The sequence below is a fragment of the Mobula hypostoma genome, chromosome 1 (assembly GCF_963921235.1).
Source record: "Mobula hypostoma chromosome 1, sMobHyp1.1, whole genome shotgun sequence".
Classification (NCBI taxonomy): domain Eukaryota; kingdom Metazoa; phylum Chordata; class Chondrichthyes; order Myliobatiformes; family Myliobatidae; genus Mobula; species Mobula hypostoma.
In genome coordinates this window covers 32,353,647-32,380,354 of record NC_086097.1, presented here as the reverse complement: position 1 = coordinate 32,380,354, position 26,708 = coordinate 32,353,647, and the positions used below count along the sequence as shown (strand labels likewise).

The following is a 26,708-nucleotide window of genomic DNA, read 5'->3' as shown; positions in this document are numbered from 1 at the left end:
ATGAATGTACAAGCTCGTTACAGATAGTGGCAGGGAATCGCTCGCTGATCGTTCGTATGCAAAGTGAATGTACTGACCACTATGCTACCATGCCACCTGTCAAGTTTCACAAGGATATTGCCAGGACTTTGGGGGGGGGGGGGCGCTCAAATTATAAGGAAAGACTAGATAGGTTGGCACTGCTCTCCCTAGAGCATAGGAGGCTGGGTGGTGATCTGAGAGGTTTATAAGTCACGAGGGGCATAAGTGAGGTAGATGGTCAGTTTTTTCTTCAGGGTACAGGAAATACAAGGCAGAGGTTAAGGAGAAAGGGGAAAAGATTTAAAGGGGACCTGAGGGGAACTTTCACACAGAGGGTGATGGGTATATGGAAGAAGCAGCTGGAAGAGGTGATTGAGATAGATACAATTGCAGTATTAATAACAACATTGGAAAGTTCAGAGAGGGAAGATTTAGAGGAATGGGAGTCAAACATCCATCTCCATGAATTCCATTTGACTGCACTTTGATCAGCTTGAACAAGTTGGGCCAAAGGACTTTTACTGGGCCATTCTGTATAACTATACAAATCTAAGTTAGCACAGGGGCAACTGGACTACAGGTAAGTTTAGAAGGCTGTTGAGGACTTGTTGAACAATAGAATCTAAAGGGTTTGATCAGGAGGAGTGAGGAGGTACTGAGGTGTGAGGTAAACTGAACAAGAACATTAAACAGCAGCCATCCAACACGACATGATCGCCTGATCTCACCCTGCAGCCCGTTGATGATGAAGTGTCGGGCCCAGTCTAGCTTCTTCTCTTCTCCTACCCTTTGCAGCACACCCAGGTTCTGAAAGATCAGAGAGCACTGTGACAATATGCTCATTCTAGAGACAGTAAAACAACTCAGCCCAACTAACCCCTCCCATGGTTATTCAGAACTTCAGACACAATCCAGCCCTCTGTCAATCAACTTCGTCCACACTTTTCACTGCCTCAGAAAAGCAGCCAGCATGATCAACAACTTCACCCACCTTGATTATTTTCTCTTCTTCCCCCTCCAATCAGGCAGAAGATACAGAAGCCAGAAATCACATGCCATCAGGCTCAAAGACTGCTTCTGACAAACGTATCAGACTTGTATGATAAACACCCAATCTATCTCATCATGGCCCTTGAACTTTGTTTACCTACTGTGCACTTTTTCAGTAACTTTCTACCACCTTGATATACTGATGTATGGAATCATCTGTCTGAATAACACACTATCGAAACTTTCACTGTAGTTAGATTAGGGTGTTGAATTATTATTTTTCTTGTGGACTAACTTTCCTATGCTTGCTTATAGTTTTTGTGTAATCACCTATATGCAGGTAAGTGTTCAATGAATTTTCCAGTGATTCTAATATGGCTGATGCTGTATTTTCTAGAAGCTTCTCAGTTTTTCTGTAGCAGGTGTCATGCCCCTTTAAATCTGGCTATTTCACAGATTTCATTCTATCAATGGAATGTGTTTTATCTCAAATCAGAGTATGAAATGACTAACTTATTTTTCTTTTTTCTTTGCTCTTGTTACACTTAAACCATGGGAAACCACCAAGTTTAATGCCTCATTCTTGACTTCTGAGGAACCCCTGGATCAATATCACTAGATCCAACACACTTGGTATGTGAAAATAGTAAAATAATACTCCACATGTGCAGCCAGATGTGTGTAACAGACCAAACTTGCGAGGGGCAGAGAGAGGAACTGCTGCTCTCTGTCAAACAACTGAAAGCACAAAGAATTCGCAGGGCAAGCGAAGGTGGAACCAGACTGGTGGGGTATGCACTGGAACCAAAGCCATACCTGTAGGGGCTGGATCCCAGAGGTAATGAGATCAGAGATCATGCGGACTTGGGCACGTTTCTTGGGATCAGCGGGCAACAGCCGTGGATTGGGTCTAGTCTCTTCCAGGTAATGAATTATGGCCATCTACCATCAGCAGAGAAAGTAACAAACAACCAGAATTGTGTGTTAAAGACTGGATTCGTTCACACAGAAAAACCTAAAATTTACAAAACAATTTGCATGGTATGGTAGTGCCAATAATCAGGTTTCAATTCCCACCACTGTAAGGAGTTCGTACATCCTCCTCATGACCACGTGGGTTTCCTCCCACCTTCCAAAGACATATCGGTTAGGTCTTTGGAAGACATATGCTGCAGGCTATGTTGGTGCTGGCAGCATAGCAATACTTGCAGCTTGCCCCAGCACATCCTTGGGACTGTGCTGGTTGTTGATGCAAATGATATTTCTTTGTATGTTTTAATGTACATGTAATAAATGAATCTGAACCTGAAGGTGGGTGGGTTGACGTGAGAAGCTACTAGCCTCTCACCTGCCAGCTTGTACGCTTCCCCTCCACAACCCCCCCAGCTTATTATTCTAGATTCTGTATGATGAAGGATCTTGGCTTAAATTGTCAACTGTTTGCTCCCTTCCATGAATGCTGCGTAACTTGCTGAGTTCCTCCAGCATTTTGTGCATTTCTCAAGATTTCCAGCATCCGCATAATCTCTATGTTCACCATTTGAGATAACAAGGCAGGTCTGAGTAATAAAGTAAAAATTTACATATCTGGGCAAAAACAGGCCTTGAACCCTTCTCTTGGGCAAATTCCAAGATCACAGAGTAACAAAACCACTCAATAGAAACGAGCCATCCTTACCGACTGGGAGAGGACAATCCCATCGATGGAGAGCGCTGGCACCTGCTTCATGGGATTAAGCTTCTTGAACGAATCAGCGTACTGTAAAGGGAAGTTACTGATTAAAATGGTGCTCCTAACAGGACCAATATGCACCTCACCCCATCTGTCCATCAGGAGTAAAGTGCTGGTCTTGGGTCTGGGTAAGTGGGTGGATGGGAGAGAGGAAAAGAGTTTATTTTGAAGCTGTTGTGGCTGCTGCTTCTGTTGTTCTGCTAAACACTTTGGACATGCTATCCTGTCACCAAACACTTCCTAAGGTTGTGCTGGTTATTAATCCAAATGACTTTCTGCATGTTTGGATAAATGAAACTCAACAATCCCAAAGAAGGGATTCTGTCCCGTCCTGAGCAATATCTATCACTCAATTAACATCCTGCATATGATCATGTGGCTGTAGTATTGAACTGAATTGACTTTATTTCTTATATCCTTCACATACATGAGTAACAATCTTTACATTACGTCTCTAAATGTGCAATCATAATAATTTATAATAAACAGTCACATAGAAATACACTCAGATCAGCGTGAGTTAATCAGTCTGATGGCCTTGTGGAAGAAGCTGTCCCGGAGCCTGTTGGTCCTGGCTTTTATGCTGCAGAACCATTTCCTGGATGGTAGCAGCTGGAGTCGATTGTGGTTGGGGTGACTCAGGTCCCCAATGATCCTTTTTTCACAACTGTCTTTGTAAATTTCCTGAATCATGGGAAGTTCACAACTACAGCTGCGCTGGGCTGTCCACACTACTCTCTGCAGAATCTTGCAATTAAGGCAAGTACAGTTCCCATACCAGCCAGTCAGGATGCTCTCAATTGTGCCCCTGTAGAAAGTTCTTAGGATTTGGGGGCCCATACCAAACTTCCTCAACGGTCTGAGGTGAAAGAGGCGCTGTTGTGCTTTTTACACCATACAGCTGGTGTGTACACGTGAGGTCTTCGATGATGTGGATTCTGAGGAACTTAAAGCTGTTTACTCTCTTAACCCCAGATCCATTGATGTCAATAGGGGTTAGCCCGTCTCCATTCCTCCTGTAATCCACAACCAGCTCCTTTGTTTTTGCGACATTGAGGGAGACGTTGTTTTCTTGACACCACTGTGTCCGAGAGATGACTTCTTCCCTGTAGGCTACATCATTATTGTTTGAAATAAGGCCAATCAATGCAGTGTAGTCGGCAAATTTAATTAGCAGACTAGAGCTGTGGGTGGTGACACAGTCATGGGTACACAGGGAGTAAAGGAGGGGACTTAGTAGGAGCTTGCGGTATGTAAAATGGCTACCTCCCTCACAGAAGTAACAATACAAAGGGCAATTCGGAATCAGAATCAGGTTTATTATCACTTACCTTTGTCATCAAATTTGTTGTCCTGGATAGTGGATTCATTGTATATAAAGGGCATTTAATAAACAGGACCAGTATAAGTTTAATGTCGGTAGTAGGTAAGTTATTGGAGGGAGTACTAAGAGACAGAATCTACAAGCATTTGGATAGACAGGGACTTATTAGGGAGAGTCAACATGGCTTTGTGCGTGGCAGGTCATGTTTGACCAATCTATTGGAGTTTTTCGAGGAGGTTACCAGGAAAGTGGATGAAGGGAAGGCAGTGGATATTGTCTACATGGACTTCAGTAAGGCCTTTGACAAGGTCCCGCATGGGAGGTTAGTTAGGAAAATTCAGTTGCTAGGTATACATGGAGAGGTGGTAAATTGGATTAGACATTGGCTCAATGGAAGAAGCCAAAGAGTGGTAGTAGAGAATTGCTTCTCAGAGTGGAGGCCTGCGACTAGTGGTGTGCCACAGGGATCAGTGCTGGGTCCATTGTTATTTGTCATCTATATCAATGATCTGGATGATAATGTGGTAAATTGGATCAGCAAATTTGCTGATGATACAAAGATTGGTGGTGTAGTAGACAGCGAGGAAGGTTTTCAGAGCCTGCAGAGGGACTTGGACCAGCTGGAAAAATGGGCTGAAAAATGGCAGATGGAGTTTAATGCAGACAAGTGTGAGGTATTGCACGTTGGAAGGACAAACCAAGGTAGAACATACAGGGTTAATGGTAAGGCACTGAGGAGTGCAGTAGAACAGAGGGATCTGGGAATACAGATACAAAATTCCCTAAAAGTGTCGTCACAGGTAGATAGGGTTGTAAAGAGAGCTTTTGGTACATTGGCCTTTATTAATCGAAGTATTGAGTATAAGAGCTGGAATGTTATGATGAGGTTGTATAAGGCATTGGTGAGGCCGAATCTAGAGTATTGTGTTCAGTTTTGGTCACCAAATTACAGGAAGGATATAAATAAGGTTGAAAGAGTGCAGAGAAGGTTTACAAGGATGTTGCTGGGACTTGAGAAACTCAGTTACAGAGAAAGGTTGAATAGGTTAGGACTTTATTCCCTGGAGCGTAGAAGAATGAGGGGAGATTTGATAGTATATAAAATTATGACGGGTATAGATAGAGTGAATGCAAGCAGGTTTTTTCCACTGAGGGAAGGGGAGAAAAAAAACCAGAGGACATGGGTTAAGGGTGAGGGGGGAAAAGTTTAAAGGGAACATTAGGGCGGGGCTTCTTCACACATAGAGTGGTGGGAGTATGGAATGAGCTGCCAGACGAGGTGGTAAATGCAGGTTCTTTTTTAACGTTTAAGAATAAATTGGACAGATACATGGATGGGAGGTGTATGGAGGGATATGGTCTGTGTGCAGGTCAGTGGGACTAGGCAGAAAATGGTTTGGCACAGCCAAGAAGGGCCAAAAGGCCTGTTTCTGTGCTATAGTTTCTATGGTTCTATAACTCTTCAAATCTGCTCAAGGTTTATAATTGAAAACATTTTCAAATTGTAATATGGCTGAAGAATGCAAGTATTGCAATCACAACATCTTGCCTAGTTTAGTTTGAAGATGGTTTGAACAGAGGGTAACGGGGTGGGCACGTACCTGCTGTCCTCCATCTTTCACCAAGTTGACAGCGACCTGTTCGTACGCGATTCCTTTGAAGGCAAGAGCTGAGTGATGCAGAGAAACAACTCTTTACAAACTTAAGGTGGCACAGTGGCATAACACTTCATAGCACAAGTGACACCGGTTCAATTCCCGCCACTATCCGCAAGGAGTTTGTATCTTCTCCGTGACTGTGTGGGATTCCTCCAGGTGCTACAGTTTCCTCCTACACTCCACAGGCTCACTGGGCTGGGAGGGCCTGTTACCGTGTTGTATGTCTAAACAAAACTCAATGTTTCACACCTGCCCAGCTTCCCTCACTGAGCTGGGTGCAATTCAAGGCAACCTCTCACCCAGCTGAAACTTTTTTTTTTTAAAAAAAACAGAGTCCAAAGTTTAATGGGTTGTTGCAATTGACAAGACATAGAGCTGAATTTCTTTTAAAAGCCATCTGGGTGCCTCCATCTTACACATTTACACCCACAGAGAGGTATACACACACACACACATACACACACACTCTTCAAATTGCAGCCAGTTGCTGGAGCCTCACCAATTCGCACCCTCCATGAGCAGGAACTCCTGAAGTATGAGTACAACACGGGCTGGAAAGAAGCAGCACACAGTAACTATTAGATTCCAATCCACTAACTGATTGCATTAGTTCTGTGTAGACTCAGACACGTTCCAGGGCCTGCACTTGCCCTGATGAAGGTTATTGCTGATTCATGTAGATACCTACTTTACCCCTCGATGCCATGTCCTGTTGCGCTTTGTCCCGTTGTAGTCTCTGCTCCCACGTCAGACGTGCAAACAGAATTAAAATATGGGTGGACACAAAAAACACCAATCACTAACCATCACAGCTCAGTCCAGAGGTTAAAGTTTATTCTGCTATTGGCCAGATTTCATTTACTCTGGTAGATTAAATGGAAATGATGTAAATCAGAGAGCAGAAGAAATTATGTGCTCCATGCAGAGGAGATACAGAAAATACAAAACACAAGAGATAATGTAGATACAAGAAATCCAGAGTAACACACACAAAATGCTAGAGGAACTCTGTAGGTCAGGCAGCATCTATGGAGAATAGAGACTCGACATTTTGGGCCATTACCTGTCAAGCCCAAAAGCACATACCACCAGGCTCCAAAACAGCTTCTACCCTGCTGTTATAAGCCTACTGAACGGTTCCCTAGTACATAAAATGGACTCTCAATCTCACAATCTACCTAGTTATGAGCTTGCACCTTATTGTCTACCTGAATTTTCTTTGTAACTATAACATGTTATTCTGCACCGCTCGTTTCCCTTTGTACTCTCTAGGTGCACTGATGTGATGAAATGATCTGCAGCTGCATCCTCAGGAAGGCATGTGAGGGTAGGGCATTCACCAGTTAACAGCAGAGCTATGGGGAATGTTGTAAAGCACAAGGGCCTGGTTCCCTGAAAGTGGAGTCACAGGTAGACAGAGTGGTGTAGGCGGCTCTTGCCAGGCTGGCCTTGAGAATATCAGTCAGGGCATTGAGAATAGAAGTTGGTATTTTACACTATAGTTGTACAAGACATTATTGAGGCTGCATTTGGAACACTAAGTCCAGTTTTGATCACCTGCTACAGGAAAGATGCCATTAAGCTGTAGAGAGTGCAGAGGAGATTTAAATGAATATTGCTGGGACTTGAGGAACTGAGTTATGAAGAAAGGTTGAACAGGTTGGGACGGTTTTTCACTGGAGTGTAGGAGAATAAGGGATGAACATATAAAAGTGTTTAAAATCACAAGGGGAATAAATAGGGTGGGGTTCTAACATTCAACTGTCATTCATTCTTTGGGGGCACTCCTCTGTTTTCATGGATGGTCACAAAGAAAAAGAATTTCAGGATGTATATTGTGTACGTTTCTCTGACATTAAATGTATCTTTGAAATGGAGTGTATTTTTCCCCCAGGGCTGGGGAATCACTAGAGAGCACATGTTTAGGTTGAGAGGGGAGAGATTAATAGGAACCTGAGGGCAACTTTTTCACCCAGAGGATGGTGAATATATGGAATGAGCTGCCAGAGGAAGTGGTTGAAGTAGGTTCATTTACAACATTTAAAAGGTTTTTTGACAGGTACATTGATAGGAAAGGTTCAGGAGGATAAAACTGATAAATTGATTTATTACTGTTATATGTACTGAGGTACAGTGTAAAACTTGTCTTACATACTGTTCATATAGATAATTTCAATTCACAATGTGTTGAGGTAATACATGGGAAAACAATAAAATACAGAATAAAGTGTGACAGTTACAGAGAAAGTGCAGTGCAGGTCAACAGCAAGGCCATAACAAGATGCATTGTGAGGTCAGGAATCCACCTTATTGTACTATAAAGCCATTCAGTAGAGTCAGAAGCCTGTTGGTACCATTCTGGAGACTGATGTCACATGGCACTACTTGGGGATCCCAGCAGATGGGCTATCTTCACATTATCACATAGAACACTGCAGCACAGTACAGGCCTTTCAGCCCACAACGTTGTGTCAACCTTTTAACTAACACTGAGATCAGGCTAACCCTTCCCTTCCACATAGTCCTCCATTTTTCTGTCATCCATTTCCTAAGATTCTCCTAAATGCCCCTAACATATCTGCCTCTATCACCACCCGAGCACCATGTTCCATTTATCCTCCACTCTGTGTAAAAAAAAAGTGACCTCCAATATCCTCATCCCCTCCTCCATACTTTCCTCCAATCACCCTGGGGAAAAGTGTCTGGCTGTCCACTCCATCTATGCCCCTTATCTTGTATACCTCTATCAAATCACCTCTCACCCTCCTTCACTCCAAACAGAAAAGCTCCAGCTTGCTCGACCTTTCCTCAGTGCAAAAAGAGGAAAAGGAAGTAGTGTTCATGTGAAAAAAATTTTCTTCCATACTATCCATACAGATCAATTCATTACTACTGTGCATTGACGTAGTACAAGGTAATACAGTAACAGAATACAGAGTAAAATGTTACAGTTAGAGAGAAAGTGCAGTGCAGGTAAATAATAAAGTGCAAGATCACATCAAGATAGATTCTGAGGTCAAGAGACCACCTTATCATAGTATTAGGGCATGCAAACACAAGGAAATCTGCAGATGCTGGAATTTCAAGCAACGTACATAAAAGTTACTGGTGAACGCAGCACGCCAGGCAGCATCTCTAGGAAGAGGTACAGTTGATGTTCCGGGCTGAGAGTCGACTGTACCTCTTCCTAGAGATGCTGCCTGGCCTGCTGCGTTCACCAGCAACTTTTATGTGTGTTGCATAGTATTAGGGAACCATTCAATCGTTCTAACAGCAGGTTAGAAGCTGTCCTTGAGACTGATTGCATGTGTTTTCAGGTTTTTGAGCTGCACAGTGGAACAAATGACCACTCTAACAAACAGCAGGTCTTCAGCACTACATTCAGCAACTTGCTGGGGACTGAGAAAGGTTTAGATTAGATTAGATTAGGTTATGAGGACACGCAGTCCTCTTTTATTGTCATTTGGTCTGTCCTATGTTTCTGTGATATCACAACGGAGGAATATTGTATCATTTCTTAATGCATGCATTACTAAATGACAATAAAAGAGGACTGCATGTCCTCATAATCTAATATTCCTCCTGTGTGATATCACAGAAACACAGGACAGACCAAGACTGAAAAACCAACAAAAACCACGTAATTATAACATATAGTTACAACAATGCAACAATACCATAACTTGATGAAGAACAGGCCATGGGCACAGTAAAACAGTTCAAAGTCTCTTGAAAGTCCCACATCTCTCACAGACGGGAGAAGGAAGAAAACTCTCCCTGCCATGCCCGACCACAGTCTGACTCTGAGTCATCTGAAAACTTCGAGCCTCCGATCAGCCCTCCGACACTGAGTACCGAGCACCATCTCTGCCAAACGCTTTGACCCCAGCCTCGGTCGCCAGCAGCAGGCAAAGCCGGGGATTTTGGGGCCTTCCCTCTGGAGATTCTCGTTCACACAGTATAGCAGCGGCAGCGAACCGGGCATTTCAGAAGTTTTCTCCAGATGTTCCTCTGTGCTTCTCACGTCTGTCTCCATCAAATCAGTATTGTGCACGGCATCCTACTTACAAATACGATATCATTTCACCAGAGAGCTGCGCGTGCTGTGTCGCGCCGCCATCTTCTCCTCCCGCCTTCTCTAAAACCAAAAATTGTCTGTGGACACAATAGTGAAGGCCTGGACCCTCACTTCTTCCCAAGCCTAGTGCCTGACTAGCTCAAGTGACTACATACCCCATCCTTCACTATTTCAGACTGCAGTCTCGCCATACAATCATGGCTCTTCACAGTTTCCAGTTTTCCTCACCAGAAGATCCAAGAGCTAGATTCCTTTAACCCACTGCCACATGTCCCTTCAATACAAACCAAACATTAACCAACCTCTCCTAGTGTAGACATTCTAATTAAAGAAAATTAAGCTCTCCACCACCATCCTTCCTGTTTGAGGGGTTCATTTCCACACACTGAAAGCAGTAAGAGCTGCCTTGTGGTACACTTCAAGTGTACCCAGGAACTTCAGCAGCTTCAAGTTCTGGGTGGCTAAATCTCAGAGGATCTCTCCTGTGCACAACATATCAATGCAATTATGAAGAAGGTATGCCAGCAGCTTTATTTCTTTAGGAGTTTGACTCAGCCAGCTCTACCATGGCCCCTAGCCTCTCCACCGTTGAGGCCATCTTCAATGGGCAATACCTAAGGCGGCAGTATCCATCTATCCAGGACATGGTCTTTTGTCATTACCATCAGGAAGGAGGTTGTTGTTGTTCAGTTGTTAAGTCGAATACGACTCTTTGTGACCTCATGGACTCCTGCACACTAAGTCTTCTTGTTGGAAACTGCCTCTCTCAGATCCCCCAAGGTCATAAGTATTGTCTGAGTAATATTATTTATCCATCATAGCCTCTGTCATCCTCTCTTTCTTTTACCCTCTCCTTCTTTTACCTTCTGTTTTACCTAACATGAGAATCTTCTCCAAAGAATCTGGTCTTTTTATGATATGGCCAAAATATCTGAGCTTTTCTCTCATAATCAAGCCTCCTTGTAAGGAGTCTGGCTGTATTTCTTAAGTATTGACTTGCTGGATCTTCCTGCTGTCTAAGGAACTCTTAACATTTTCCTCCAGCATCCAAGTTCAAAGGCGTCGATTCTTTTGTATTCAAAAGAAATGTAATTTCTTTGGCTGATTGCCAAACTTCGCCAGCTTGGTATCAGCTTATCCCTCTGCAATTGGACCTTGGACTTTCTGACTAACAGACCCCAATCAGTTAAGTTAGACAACCTCTCCTCCTCCACTCTCACCCCGAACACCGGCGTGCGTCAAAGCTGTGTGCTGAGCCCTCTTCTGTACTCCCTTTTCACCTATGACTGCATTACTGTACATGGCTCTAACTCCATAATCAAGTTCGCAGATGACACCATGGTGGTTGGCCTGATCAGAGGGGATGATGAGACGACCTACAGGGATGAGGTCCAGCACCTGGCCATGTGGTGTGCCGACAACAACCTGACCCTTAACACCCAGAAGACCAAGGAGATCATTGTGAACTTCAGGCATGCTAGGAGCCACACTCACGTCCTCATCTACATCAACGGAGCTGTAATGGAGCCTGTATCAAGCTTCAAATTCCTTGGTGTCCACAATTCTGAGGATCTCACCTGGTCCCTGAACTCCTCCATCCTGATCAAAAAGGCGCAACTGCACCCTTATTTCCTGTGGAGCATCAAGAAAGCTCACCTCTGTCCCAGGATACTGACGGACTTTTACCGCTGTACCATTGAGAGCATACTCACCAACTGCATCTCAGTGTGGTATGGTGATTGTCCTGTATTGGACTGCAAAGCACTCCAGCGTGTGGTGAAAACTGTCCAGTGGATTATCGGCACCCAATTGCCCACCATTGAGAACATCTACCATAAACGGTGCCTGGGCAGGGCGAAAAGCATTATCAAGGTTGCATCTCACCCTAACCATGGACTTTTTACTCTCCTCCCATCTGGTAGCCTCCGCTCCCACACCAGCAGGCACAGGAAGAGCTTCTTCCCGAGTCTGTGACCCTGCTGAACCTCACATCACAGCGCTAAGCAATATTGCACCCATATTGTACTGTCTCAGTACTTTTATTTTTGTATGCTGTAGCACTTACTTTTTATTCACAGTTATTTTGTAAATAACACTATTCTTTGCATTTCTGGTCAGATGCTAACTGCATTTCATTGGCTTTGTATCTGTACTTGGCACAATGACAATAAAGTTCAATCTAATCTAATCTAATAGTCCAGCTCTCACAGTGATACAACACAACTAGAAATACCATGGACTTGACTATACGGATCTTCGTAGCCAATGTTATGTCTCTGCTCTTCAGTATTTTATCTAAATCTGTCATTGCTGCTCTCCCCAGAAGTAAGCGCTGTTTAATTTTGTGGCTGCAGTTACCATCTATAGAAATCATTGAACCAAGGAAGACAAAATCTGTCACTACTTCCACTTCCTTTCTATTTATTACCAGAGTTAATAGGGCTGGGCGACATAATCTTGGTTTTCTTAATATTGAGCAACAAACCAGCTTTTGCATTTGCTTCTTTCACTTTGATTAGAAGTTTCCTCAGATCCTCCTCACTTTCAGCCATTAGAGTAGTATCATCTGCATTTCTGAGGTCGTTAATATTTCGTCTGGCAACTCTGATTCCAACATTTGAGTCCTTACCAACTGCATCTCAGTTTCAAGGTAACTGGGAGATTGTTTGTGTCTTCCCTAGTGAAGACAGATCCAAAGTGAGACCTTCAAGGTCGGCAAAGATGTGGCAAGTGAAGGAGTGAGTGCAGGGATTGGCCGAGAAGTCAAGCTCTTGGGAGTCTTTTTTCTGTTGTTTTCAGGAGCGGGTGATTTAAAAACTGGTCGGGACCAGCCTGCAACACATACCTTCAAGGTTGGCAAAGGTGCAGTGAATTAGTCAATTTATCATCCGATATAATCAAGGTTTGCTCTAGGGGAGCGGCCTTATCGAGGGAAGTGCCTTGTGAGAAAAGTGCCAGTCTTTTGCTCGAGAGTCTTTGGCGAGGAGGCTGAGGGAGGAGACTACGCCACATTTGGAGAGGGTGAGAGGTGGTGAAGAAATGACAGGTAAACTGATTTAGTGTGATGCTTGCATGATGTGGGAGGTCAGGGACACAGATGGTGCCTCTGGCTGCTACAACTGTGAAAAGTGTGTCCAGGTTCAGCTCCTGAAGGACATGTTGGGGCACCGAAGAAGCAACTGGATGACCTCAGATTTATCTGGGAAAACGAGAGTTTTCTGGACAGAACCTACAGCAAAATCATTACACCGAAGACAACAGAAGAGAGAAGGGGAGCAACGATGAGGAAGGGATGGATGCTTGGAGTACAGGAAACCCTGGGGGATGTACCTCTTGAAAACAGGTTCACCCTCTTGGAAGCTGTCGGGACAGAAGACACTGCCAGTCTGAGAGGCGGACAGGTCTGCGAGTCAAAAATTGGTGCTGAAGCAAAGCCAAGGAGATAGAGAATATAAAGGAGGATAGTAAAAGCTTCTTTAGGTATGTGAAGAGGAAAAAATTAGTTAAGACCAAAGTAGGGCCCTTGAAGACAAAAACGGGTGAATTTATTATGCTGAAGAAGGAAATGGCAGACGTGTTGAACAGGTACTTTGGATCTGACTTCACTAGGGAAGACACAAACAATCTCCCAGATATAATAGTGGCCGGAGGATCTAGGGTAACAGAAGAACTGAAGGAGATTCACATTAGGCAGAAAATGGTGTTGGATAGACTGATGGGACTGAAGGCTGATAAATCCCCAGGGCCTGATGGTCTGCACCCTGGGGTACTTAACGAGGTGGCTCTGGAAATCGTGGACGCATTGGTAATTATTTTCCAATGTTCTATAGATTCAGGATCAGTTCCTGCGGATTGGAGGGTAGCTAATGTTATCCCACTTTTTAAGAAAGGAGGGAGAGAGAAAACAGGGAATTGTAGACCAGTTAGCCTGACATCAGTGGTGGGGAAGATGCTGGAGTCAATTATAAAGGATGAAATAGAGGCACATTTGGATAGGAGTAACAGGATCGGTCCAAGTCAGCATGGATTTATGAAGGGGAAATCATGCTTGACTAATCTTCTGGAATTTTTTGAGGATGTAACTATGAAAATGGACAAGGGAAAGCCAGTGGATGTAGTGTACCTGGACTTTCAGAAAGCCTTTGATAAGGTTTGATAAGGTTAGTGGGCAAAAGTAGAGCACATGGTATTGGGGGCAAGGTACTGACATGGATCGTAAATTGGTTGGCAGACAGGAAACAAAGAGTAGGGATTAACGGGTCCCTTTCAGAATGGCAGGCGGTGACTAGTGGGGTACCGCAAGGCTCGGTGCTGGGACCACAGCTATTTACAATGTACATTAATGATTTACATGAAGGGATTAAAAGTAACATTAGCAAATTTGCAGATGACACAAAGCTAGGTGGCAGTGTAAAATGTGCGGAGGATGTTGAGATAATGCAGGATGACTTGGACAGGTTGGGTGAGTGGGCAAATGCATGGCAGATGCAGTTTAATGTGGATAAATGTGAGGTTATCCACTATGGTGGCAAGAACAGGAAGGCAGATTACTATTTGAATGGTGTCAAGTTAGGAAAAGGGGAAGTTGCAACAAGGTTTTGGTGTCCTTGTTCATCAGTCACTGAAAGTAAGCATGCAGGTACAGCAGGCAGTGAAGAAAGCTAATGGCATGTTGGCCTTCATAACAAGGGGAGTTGAGTATAGGAGCAAGGAGGTCCTTCTGCAGTTGTACAGGGCCCTGGTGAGATCACACCTGGAGTATTGTGTACAGTTTTGGTCTCCAAATTTGAGGAAGGACATTGAGGGAGTGCAGCGGAGGTTCACGAGGTTAATTCCTGGGATGGTGGGACTGTCATATGTTGAAAGATTGGAGTGGCTGGGCTTGTATACACTGGAATTTAGAAGGATGAGAGGGGATCTGATTGAAATATATAAGATTATTAAGGGATTGGACACGCTAGAGGCAGGAAACATGTTCCCGATGTTGGGGAGTCCAGAACCAGAGGCCACAATTTGAGAATAAGGGGTAGGCCATTTAGAATGGAGTTGAGGAAAGACCTTTTCACCCAGAGAGTTGTGGATCTGTGGAATGCTCTGCCTCAGAAGGCAGTGGAGGCCAATTCTCTGGATACTTTCAAGAAAGAGTTAGATAGAGCTCTTAATGATAGCGGAGTCAAGGGATATGGGGAGAAGGCAGGAACGGGGTACTGATTGTGGATGATCAGCCATGATCACAGTGATTGGCGGTGCTAGCTCGATGGGCCAAATGGCCTACTCCTGCACCTATTGTCTATTGTCCTCTAGATCAACATTCATCATGATGTGTTCAGCATACAGATTAATTAAGTAGGGTGACAGTATGCAGCCTTGTCATACTCCTTTCCCAATCTTGAACCAGTTTGTTGTTCCGCATTCAGTTCTAACTGTTGCTTCTTGATCTTCATACAAGTTTCTATAAGGCAGATCAGATGTGCAGGTATCCCCATTTCTTTAAGGATTTGCCATAGTTTATTATGGTCCAGGAACCCAAGGCACACACCTAAGAATGGCTTCTTCCCTCTGCCATCAGATTTCTGAACACTACCTCTCGTTTTGCTCTATTTTTACACTACTTATTTATACATTTATTATTGTAACTAGTAATTTTTTATATATTGCACTGTTCTGCTGCCACAAAACAACACATTTCATGACATATGTCAATGACAATAAACCTGATTCTGATTCATACAGCCCTTACAGCACCCAAAAGAGCCCTTTTATCCACAGTGTTCATCCCCACTCCTTGCAAGAGCAATACCATCAGGACCATCACATTTGAGGGTGAATTCAGCCATGGGGAGGAATGCTGCCAAAGTAGTTCTGTCAACACCCTGCACCTCTACCAAGAAATCATTCCAAGGTGCTTAACAGCAGTATTAATAAACAGCCCATAAAATTTTCCAAAAATCTCAGAGCAACAATCAATCTGCTGGAAGAATTCAGCAGATGAAAATGCATCTTTGGGGGTGCTGACCATGTTTTGAGTCAAAACCCTGCATCAGGGTCCAATCTGTCAACAGATCCTGATGCAACGTTTCAACCCTAAGTGTCGACAGTTCCTTACCTCCCACAGATGCAGCTCGACCCAGTGCGTCCCTGCAGCTGACCATTCCTCCAGATTCCAGCACCTGCAGTCTCTTATGTCTTAAGTCTCAGTACAAATAGTCAAAGGTTTAGTGAAGGACATTTTTAATAAGTACCTTAAAAATAAAACAAAGATAGAGTGAAGAGTTTTACAAGGCAATTCTGGAGATAAGGGTAAAGGTAGCTTAACATATCGCCATCAAGGGTGGAGTGATTACATCTAGAGTGTGCAAAAGGCTATGGTTGGAGGGGTGAGGAGTTGGAATATGAGAACATAAGTACCCACAGATAGTTCCACACAGAGATCACTTGCCAGAGCAAACTACAGGAAACTGCCTGCTTCTACCTGCAGATTAAATGCAGAGTCAGATGGATATTCACCTGTACAGGTATTCAGTTTTAAATTAGGAAGGGAGACAACACAAATCAGACACTGCTCACCCTGACTCACCTGCACCCCCCCCCACCAATCATGCTACTCCCCCTTGGTCCCAACCCACCCCCTGACCCCTGATCATGGTGCTATCCCTGCTCTCCCTCGGTTTTGACCCCCCCCCCCCAACAATGCCACTCCTCTCCAGTCCTGACCATAGTTCTATGAACTGTAAATACAGGCTCCAGGTTCATAGTAGAAGCATTTTTGAAAGAAGACCAAGTAGTTTCATGAACTGTCTGCAGGACATCACCATTGGTCACAGGTGCTGTCTTAGTCCTCATAAGGTTAACCTGCAGGTTGATTTGATGGTAAGAAAGGCAAATGTAACGTTGGAATCAATTTTGAGAGGACTAGAGTATAAAAGCAACAATCAATGCTGAGGCTTTACAAGACATTGGTCAGACTGTACTTGGGGTATAATGAGCAGTTTCAGACTCCTTATCTAAGAAAGGATCTGCTGGCATTGGCAGTTCACAAGAATGATTCCAGGAATGAAAGAATTAACTCATGAGGAGGGTTTGATGGCTCTGGGCCTGTACTCGCTGGAGTTTACAAGAATGAGGGGAGATCTTAATGAAAGCTATCAAATATTGAAAGGCCGAGATAGGGTGGACATGGGGAGGACGCATCCTATAGTGGGGAATACAAGGTCATCACTTTAGAACAGAGAATAGAATAGGAAGAACTTCTTTAGCCAGTGGGTGGTGAATGTGGAATCCATTGCCACAAACAGCCGTGGAGGCCAAGTCAATGGGTATATTTAAAGCAAAGATAGATAGGTTGTTAATTAGAAAGGGTGTTAAAGATTACAGTGAGAAGGCAGGAGAATGGGTTTGAGGTGGATAATAAATCAGCCACAATGGAGCAGATTCGATGGGCCAAGTGGTGCTGCTCCCCATCCCCTGACCCACCGCCCTGACTGTGCTATTCCCCCTTGGTCCTACCCATTCCGACCATGCTACTCATCCTCAGTCCTGTCCCTACACAGTATGCATATACTAGATACTGTACATGAATATCTACCCAGTATGACCTCTCTATCCTTGTAACAGTCCCTCAGTGCTGGCCCTGCACATGTAGCTTCCCACTTACTGCAGGTCAGAACTGAATCAGGCTCTTGGGCCCAACTGGTCCACACCGACCAAGACGCCACACCAAAACTTGTCTCATTTGTCAACCTTTGACCCATAACTATTCTTCCAATCCATTTCACTACTGTCCCTTTCTCTCCATGCAGGACTACATAGTAACATAGTGGTTAGCTCAATGCTATACAACGCCAGTGATTGGTTCAATTCCCACCACTGTCTTTAAGGAGTTTGTCTGCTCTCCCTTCGACCACCTGGGTTTCCTGTCACATTCCAAAGACACAGGGTTAGGGTTAGTAAGCCGTGGGTATGCTACGTTGGCACAAGAATATTAACACTTGGGGCTGACTCCAGCACATCCTCAGTCTGCGTTGGTCATTGACACAAACAACCATTTCACTGTCTCGATGTACATGTGACAAATGAGGTTAAATATTATTTAATCTGTCTGTATCACATTCCCCCAATTGCTGCTTCAATGGCCATGCCATGGACAGCAGGCCTCCCTGTACCCTACGAGAATACTGTTGCCACCATTGAATATTGCTCCTCTGAAGCCTTAACTTCGGCACTGAAAGTTTTGCAGCAGGGTCCAATCCTGATCTCAGGCGCTGTCTGTGTGGAGTTTACATGTGCTCCCTGTTACTGCGCGAGGTTACAACACCGTAATCAGCAGCCACAAAACAGCACACCCTGATGCCTTCCCTCTCATTGGGGATATCAACCAGGGCAGCTTGAAAAAGTCTCTGAACAACTACCGCCAAATTATCACCCGTGGAACCAGAAGAGCCAACACACTTGATCACTGTTATGCCACTATTAAGGTCGCTTACCTTGCCATCCCACATCTACACTTTGGCAAGCCTGATCACCTGGCTGTACCAGTACTCACTGCTCTACTCTCTCTACACCCATGCCATCTATAAATTTGACAATGACACAACTATGGTTGCAGAATTTCAGATGGTGACGAGCTGGTGTACAGGAGCGAGATAGATCAGCTGGTTGAGTAGTGTCGAAACACAAAACGTCAGTAAGACCAAGTAGTTAATTGTGAACTTTAGGAAGGGGAAATCAAGGAACACACAATGGTCCTCGTCGAAAGGTCAGCAGTAGAAAAGGTAAGCAGCTTCAAGTTCCTGGGTGTTAACATCTCTGAAGATCTATCCTGCGCCCAACATACTGGCACAATTACAAAGAAGGCACCACAGTGGCTATAGTTCATAAGGAGTTTGAGAATACTTGGTATGTCACTAAAAATGCTCACAAATTTCTAAAGATGTTCTGTGGAGAGCATTTTAACTGGTTGCTTCACCATAGGTATGGACAGGCTCCTGCAGAGGATTGGAACAAAAGCTTCAGAAAGTTGCAAACTCAGCCTGTTCTATCATGGGCACTCGCCTCCCCAGCATCCAGGACACCGCTAGAAGGTAATGTCTAAAAAAAGACAACATCTGTCTTTAAGGAACCCCATCACCCAGGATATGCCCTCTTCGCATTGCTACCATCGAGGAGGAGATACAGGAGCTTGAAACATGCTCAACATTTTAGGAACAGCTTCTCCCCCCCACCCCCTACCCCATCAGATTTCTGAACAGTCTATGAACCCATGTATACTACCTCACTATTTTTTATTATGTAATGCAACGTATTGCTGCCACTAAACAACAAAATGCCAGTGTTATTAAACCTGATTCTGATTCTCATGGGTGCTTCGATCCCTCTCACATCCAAAGTTGCCCCTGGTATGTAGATGAATGGAGAATCTAGGACGGGGATGTTGATGGAAACAGAAGAACAGGTTACAGGGAATATTCTGGATCGAACCCCTACATCAGGAATAACCGTGGAGAGGAAAGGTAGCCAGTGAGTGTTGAGACAGGAGCCCGGGGTGATTACTGAACCAAGAAGGGGTATAAAATAACAGGCAGGTTGCGCCAGGTAGGGGAGGGAGAAGGATAGAGTTGGGGACCATGGCAGCAGATAGTTGAAAGCAGATTGAGAGAGAAAAATTGAGAGGAAGGTGATGGGGGTGGGAGAGAAGAGGGGAGTTGAGTGTTGGAGAGTGCTGCTGGAGGAAGATAAAGAATACCAGGGCTACCAATGCCGGACTCTGATAAACAGAAGTGAGAAGGGAGTTGATTGTTCTGGGAGCTGACAGACTCAATGGGTTTCTTGTGTGTCGAATGACATATGCAAACTTGCAGCTTGAGTTTTCTGTTCGACTATCTCTAGCACTACACTAGTGGTCGCCAACCTTTTTAAGCCCAAGATCCCCTACCTCGGCCTTAGTGAAAGGCAAGATTGACCTACTAAATCATTTAGAGAAGAAACAGCCCAGATTGTACTTCCAACTTGAGGCCTTTTATTTGGGCTAATTGCATTTGAATTATATAAAATGCTTTTGTCAAACTTTCAAATTAATTTAACAAGTAAATACTGTAACTAGCATATCTGATAGGCCATAGCTGTCTTTCTTTAAGAATATTACAATACTTCATCCCTTTAATTCTCAAGTTTCATGATTTCATTACTTACACAAAATGATGCTTCAATATCAGCCTTATTTTGAGCAGCATGTTTTGTGAAGAACGATCGCTGGGCCTTCAACCCGGATTTCAGCTCCTCAACTTTCCTGGCACGGATTGCGCTCTTTGGCGGGGGATTGGGTGTCTTTAAATTTCTGGTGGTTGGTGTTGTGGTGCTGCTCCAGATTCCCTCTTTTAGTCAGTGCTCGTGTTTGGTGGCACAACATACATACACACTGGTCTTTCACCAAGGTAAATAGAAATTCCTCTTCCCATTCTGGATGTAATTTGTACGTTTTCGCCTTCTTTCGTGGAGCCTCCGCCATGCTAGCTAGCTACCTTGCAGGATATCACCAGCGAGTGCCATATATTGATGTTTGCAACAGTCGGTACTCTTAGCTAATCTAATTGGTCACTTTGATGCAGCGCAATCTACGCTGGAAAAAAATACAACAGCTAAATCAAAAGAGAGAGAGACGCTAACTTTTCAGTAAAAACTAAAATTAATGCTAATTACTAGCACACTATCCAAAATGCTAAACATGAATTCACGCTATCAAAGGCAAAAAATTCAAAAGAAAGAAAGAGCAGTACAACTGATCAAACTTTTGCATAACTGACATAATATAAATAGCAGCATAATACAGTCAAAACTGATTAAAGTTGATCAAATTTTAGTTAAGTCATGAATGCCTAAGTGAGTCATTTTTACCCATACATGTTGTTTTCTTTCGTCATTGGACAGTTTGCCCATTGCTTATGTTTAAGATAAACGAAGCTCTCTCACGCTTCATGGAAATTTGACAGACAGCGGCAATAGTCACATGATGTCAGCACACAACAACCAGGGAAAGCAACGAAGTGTGGGTTGAAAACAACTCACATATGCACTCTGGGGGTAAAATTTGCTTTTGTATCAAAAGGTTTATCAGGCGTAATGTATTTGTGTATTTCTTTTTCTTTTTTTTTCCCGGGATCTACTGGGAAAGTCTCAAAGATTGACCGGTCGATTGCGATCGACTGGTTGGCGACCACTACACTGCACTGCTGTATTTGCTATCAGTAACTACAGCAGCAAATCTATGCTCATTCATGCATCAATTGTGTCCCATCAAACTGACCGATTGCTCCTTCTTGATTTCTTGACAGAGAGGCCACAGTCAGTCCGTGTTGGCAGGAACATCTCTGACTCCATCACACTGAGCACTGGATCCCCACAAGGCTGTGTGCTTAGCCCATTGCTGTTTACACTGCTAACACATGACTGTGCAGCCAGATTCAAGGAGAACCTGATCATTAAATTTGCAGACGATACCACAGTGATGGGGCTCATCAGCAAAAATGATGAAACTATGTACAGGGAGGAGGTCAAACACCTAGAGAGCTGGTGCAGGGATAACAACTTGATGCTTAATGTCACCAAAGCCAAGGAGATGATCATCGATTTCAGATGGTCTCAGCCTGAGCACACACCCCTCAGCATCAGCGGCTCCACAGTGGAGAGAGTGGAAAACATCAAGTTCCTTGGGGTGCAGATCTCGGACAATCTCTCCTGGTCCAGGAACACCACTGGGATTGTGAAACGGGCCCAGCAGAGATTGCGCTTTCTAAGGAAGCTTAAACAAGCATCACTCCCCACTAACATCTTAACTACATTCTACAGAGACGTGGTTGAGTGTGTGCTGACCTTTTGCATCACAACCTAGTACTCCAGCTGCAGTGCTGTCGACAAAAAAGCCTTGCAGAGGGCGGTTAAGGGAGCAGAGAAGGTTATTGGGGTCTCCCTACCTTCTGTCCAAGACCTCTTTCAGAGTCGATGCCTCCAGAAGACACGGTACATCATTAAAGACCCCTCACACCCTCTCCATGAACTGTTTATTCTTCTGCTATCGGGCAAACGTTACAGGAGCATCAAAGCTAAAACCACAAGGCTACTAAACAGCTTCCTCCCACAGGCTGTCAGACTGCTAAATAGCTGCTCTAGCTGACTCTGCTTTTGACACTTTTAACTTGCACTGGACACTTATAACTGATTTAACTGACATGTGGCTGTTGCGTTTTACTATTTATTGTTATTTTTATTATTTAGTGTTGTATTTGTTATGTTATGATTGCACTGCTCCTGGGAAACGCTGTCTCATTCTGCCCTGCAGAGCTGATGTATGGTTAGAATGACAATAAAGTTTTTTGAATCTTTGAATCTTGAATCTTTTATCCCTTACAATAATGCCTCCCAGCACAAGGGACTTGCACAATTGTGTGGCAGAAAGTAATTGACTCAGCCAGCTCCATCACGGGCACTAGGCTCACCAACATCAAGGATATCTTCAAAAGGCGGCAATCTCCATTAAGGACTCTCATCAATCAGGACACGCCGTATTCTCACTACTATCATCAAGACAAAAGTACAGAAGCCTGAAGACACACACTCAATGTTTCTTATTGTCATTTATATTATAATTTATGTATTGCATGGTACTGCTTCTGCAAAACAAATTTTACAACATGCATCAGTGATAATAAACCTGATTCTGATTGTGCTAACGTGTTTATTACTGATAATTTATGGAGTGATTTTAGGTTACACATTACTTTTGATTAAAATGCAAGGATACCTAAACCAGTTCTGTCCAAGAAAGCACATTAACACTTCCACTTCCTCAAATTCAGCATGTCCCTGTTAAGCCTTACCAAATTTTATCAATTCACCATAGGAAACATGCTATCTGGAGACATAATGGGTTGGTATGGCAACTGCTCAGCCCAAGACTGAGAAACTGCAGCGTTGTGGACACAACTCAACTCATCATGGAAATCAGCCTTCCCTCCATGCACTCTGTCTACATTCCTCACTGCCTCCGTGAAGCAGCCAGCATGATCACAGACTCCACCCGCGCTGGACGTTCTTTCTTCCCTCCCCTACCCTCAGGCAGAAGATACAAAAGCCTGAAAGCATATACAGTCAGGCTCAAGAACAGTTTCTATCCCACTGGTACGAGTCCCTTAGATGGACCTCTTACGTAAGATGGACTCCTAACCTCATAAAGATCTTGCACTGTCATTTACCTGCACGGCACTTTTTCAGTAGCTTTAACACTTTATTCTGTATTGTTATTGTGTTCTAGCTGAATGAACTGTCTAATGATTTGACCAGTATAAATAGTATGCAAGACAAACTCTTCACTGTATCTTGGTACATTTAACAATAAACCAATACAGTACTAAATTTTTGCAGACAAAATGGGTGGAGGTCACAGTACATTTGTAATCAGTTCCACCTCACCTAAATAAACGCTCAGTCATACTCGATCAGTTTCTGGCATGTTTAGATAGGAGTTCTGCAAACCAGCATGCTCTCCCACACACGCCGCCAAAGAACTTGTATGAACTGAAAGGAAAATTACCTACCAATCCCAATTAACTAAAATCTCTGGAATCTCATAATTCTGGTTCTGCAACTTAACCCTTCCAGAGCTGAATTTAACACCATGCAAATCACCTCAAGATTGAGCTACAGGGACAACCAAAGATCCGGAAAAAAGTACTGGCAAATCGGAGATCAGGGAGATGAACTCCCTTGTGTTGATCACTGAACATGGTTACATAAGCAAGGTTATATACAGATGTACCAAGTATTTGTACATTCACTGGGGTGTCTGGATTAGGCATCACTTTATAGATTTGTGGAAGGGTTTGAGGTGCTAAAAGCCAATCCCCACTACTAAAAGTAGATGCAGTTACACAGGACTGAAACAACTTGTACCAGCCGTCAGTGTCTGATAGAACAGTGCTCTCGTCTTATCAACAATATCTGGAACTGGGAGGCTTTACTCTTCCTGTTTGATGATCGATGAAGGCATTGGAAAAGCCAGCATCTCCGTGACAACAGGACTCTGTAAGCGCATAGGGAAAGGGAAAGGAAAGTGGATGGCGAGGGAAATGGGCAGATGACGTCTGTGCCTGCAAATGCTACTGGATACAACCTCAAAACATCAAACCAGCTCTCACTTTATTTCCCCATTCTCTATTTAACCTCAAACTGCTGCAGGGAAAGAGCTTGAAGATGGAAACTGACGTACAGTACAACTCATTATGGTCTCATGTGAGACAGATGCTTGAATCACAAGCAAAAAAAAATTACTAAAAGAACTCAATTTCTCCAACTCCTGGTAATGTCTGTCTCCTCTGTCCTTCTCCCCCATCCACCTTCCCCTTGTCTCACCTATCACCTGCCAGCCTACATTCTTCCCCCTCTTCTAATTCTTCTCTTTTTGTTTGTCCTGATGAAGGGTCTTAGCCCAAAACATCAACTGTTTATTCCCTCCATGGATACTGCCTGATCTGCTGAGTTCCTCCAGCATTTGCACGTATTGCTGAAAGAACCCAACAGGCCAAGCAGCATCGAGAGGGAAAAGAATGGTTGACTAAAAGTGTAGAGAGAAGATAGAGGTGAGAGGAAGGGTTTGAGTCAAAGTGATAGATGGGCATTTGGAGCTAGTAGGGAAGTGACATGTCTCAGTAACTGGGAAGGTAGAGGGAGACAGATGGACCTCCCTTTCTCTGATTGCATTGATTATCTCTCAACTAGTTCCACTTATCAGCCTCTGTCTCTCTCTCCTCCAGCTCACCTCTTTTACAGGCCATCTTCTCTCAACACCCTTGGCTTTAATCTCCCAGTATCAACATCTCTGAGGATCTGTCTTGAGCCCAGTACAGAAATGCAACTACGAGAAGGCACACCAGTCAATCCACTTCACTTGGAGCTTCAGGAGAGTTGCTATGTCACCAAAGACTCTTGTAAGACTGGTTATGTCACCACCAGGCATGGAGGCCACAATGCACACGATTGCAAGAGGCTGCAGAGGGTTAGTAGATTCAACCAGCTTCATCACAGGCACAACCCTCCCCCTCCCCACCATCACGCACATCTTCATCAGGCAATGCCTCAAGAAGGTGGCATCCATCAGTAAGAACCCTCAACAGCCAGATCATGCCTTCTTATTACTGCTATTGGAAGGGGGTAGAGGAATCTGAAGATTTGGGAACAGCTCTTCCCCACCACCATCAGATTTCTGAATACTCCACAAACATAACTCTTTCTGTATTATTTATTTATTTTGTAATCTATAATTTTACATCTTTGTACTGTATTGCTGCCTCAAAATGTCAAATAAACCTGATTCTGATCTGTCTCAGCCTGAAATGTTAATCATTCCTTTGGTTCAGCAGATCAGGCACAGTCGCTGTCTGATCAGCTGAGTTCTTCCAACAGTTCACTTTTTTTGAGCCAAATAATATGTTGGGAATGTGAGTACCAGGTATTATTCAAAGTCAAGTTTAATTTATTATCACAGTACACACTGTACATGTCACCACATACAACCCTGAGACTCTTTTTCTGAGGGCACACTTAGCAAATCTATATAATAGTAACTGTAAACAGGATCGATGGACAAACTGTGAAATACAGATATAATAAATAGCAATAAATAATGAGCATGAAATAACAAGATAAGAGTTCTTAAGTGAATGTAGTTATCCCCTTTTGTTCAAGAGCCTGATGGTTGAGGGGTAATAACTGTTCTTGAACCTGGTGGTGCGAGTCCTGAGGCTCTTGTACCTTCCACCTGATGGCAGCAGTGAGAAAAGAGCATTACCTGGGTGCTGAGGATCTTTGATAATGGATGCTGCTTTCCTGTGGCAACATTTCATGTAGGTGTGCTCAATGGTTGGGTGGGTTTTATCTCCAACTTCTCAGGACAAAGAGAGCAATTTTATTCAGGAACTTTGACACTCCCACACCCTAACACTGGACATTTTAGTGTCTTCAACTACATGCTGAAAAAGTGCAAACGGGGAGAACTCCTGGATTCAGCAACAAGATTCACAAGTCCTGCACCACACATGAACATTAACTGAATAAAATACGCAACATATTATTGGAACAGCTCTGCCCAAGGTCACAGGAAATCACAGAGTAAGAACATAGAAAAGTACAGCATAGTACAGGGTCTTTGGCCCACAATATTGTAGCGACCTTATAGCCTACTTCAAGGTAAATCTAGCCCTTCCACCCTACATAACCCTCTTATTTTCCTTTCATCCACATCTCCTAAGAGTTTCTTAATTGATCATAACGTATCTGCCCCTACCAGAATCAGGTTTAATATCACTGGCATATGTTATGAAATTTTGTTTTGCACCAGCAGTACATTGTTATACATAATAAAAAAATCTATAAAGTCCAATAAGAAATGTGCATATTTAAATAAAATAAGTTGTGCAAAAAGAGCAAAAATTATTTTTGAAAATTAGGTAGTGTACACAAGTTCATTGCCCATTCAAAAATTTACCACCACCCCTAGCCTACCACTAGGTGATTGCACGCACCCACAACGCTGGGTAAAAACTTACCTCGACCAAACTGCCTACTTTCCTCCAATCATCTTGTATTAGCCATTTCCACCCTGGGAAAATGTCCCTGACTGTCCACTCGATTTTATGCCTCTTATTATCTTACACACCTCTCATCCTCCTTCGCTCCAAAGCGAAAAGCCCTAGCTCGCACAGCCTTTTCTCATAAGACATGCTCTCTAATCCAGGCAGCATCCTGGTAAATCTCCTCTGCACCCTCATTAAAGATTCCAAATCCTGCATATAATGAAGCCACGACTGGAGACAGACCAACAATCCTGAATGCAGGCCTGTTTGGAGGTCGTTCCTATCT

General features: G+C 43.7%; 2 protein-coding genes and 1 non-coding gene across 7 annotated transcripts in view; 1 reads left to right on the top strand and 2 right to left on the bottom strand.

Moving 5' to 3' along the window:
• The window catches only part of zgc:163014 (uncharacterized protein LOC100038766 homolog), a 52,029-nt gene extending 50,214 nt beyond the window's left edge, over positions 1–1,815 (top strand). Inside the window, exon 13 of the mRNA XM_063045752.1 lies at positions 1,580–1,815. Within this exon, the coding sequence (XP_062901822.1) occupies positions 1,580–1,584 (5 nt within the window). The 3' untranslated portion in view covers positions 1,585–1,815. The remainder of the gene's footprint in view (positions 1–1,579) is intronic.
• gstz1 (glutathione S-transferase zeta 1) overlaps positions 1–26,708 on the bottom strand; it is a 33,151-nt gene that overhangs the window by 6,143 nt on the left and 300 nt on the right. Inside the window, exons 1-6 of one of the 5 annotated variants that reach the window (XM_063045802.1) lie at positions 19,992–20,120; positions 6,225–6,276; positions 5,669–5,736; positions 2,690–2,770; positions 1,828–1,953; positions 750–828 (exon numbers count right to left, since the gene is read on the bottom strand). In XM_063045802.1, the coding sequence (XP_062901872.1) occupies positions 750–828; positions 1,828–1,953; positions 2,690–2,740 (256 nt within the window). In that variant the 5' untranslated portion in view covers positions 2,741–2,770; positions 5,669–5,736; positions 6,225–6,276; positions 19,992–20,120. Of the gene's footprint in view, positions 1–749; positions 829–1,827; positions 1,954–2,689; positions 2,771–5,668; positions 5,737–6,224; positions 6,277–6,413; positions 6,515–19,991; positions 20,121–26,708 lie in introns of those variants that run through there. The other 4 variants (XM_063045764.1, XM_063045774.1, XM_063045783.1 and 1 more) reach the window with 4 other exon arrangements.
• On the bottom strand, positions 23,737–24,032 carry LOC134356772 (small Cajal body-specific RNA 13). The gene has a single exon (XR_010020426.1). It is a non-coding gene; the product is annotated as a small Cajal body-specific RNA 13 (non-coding RNA).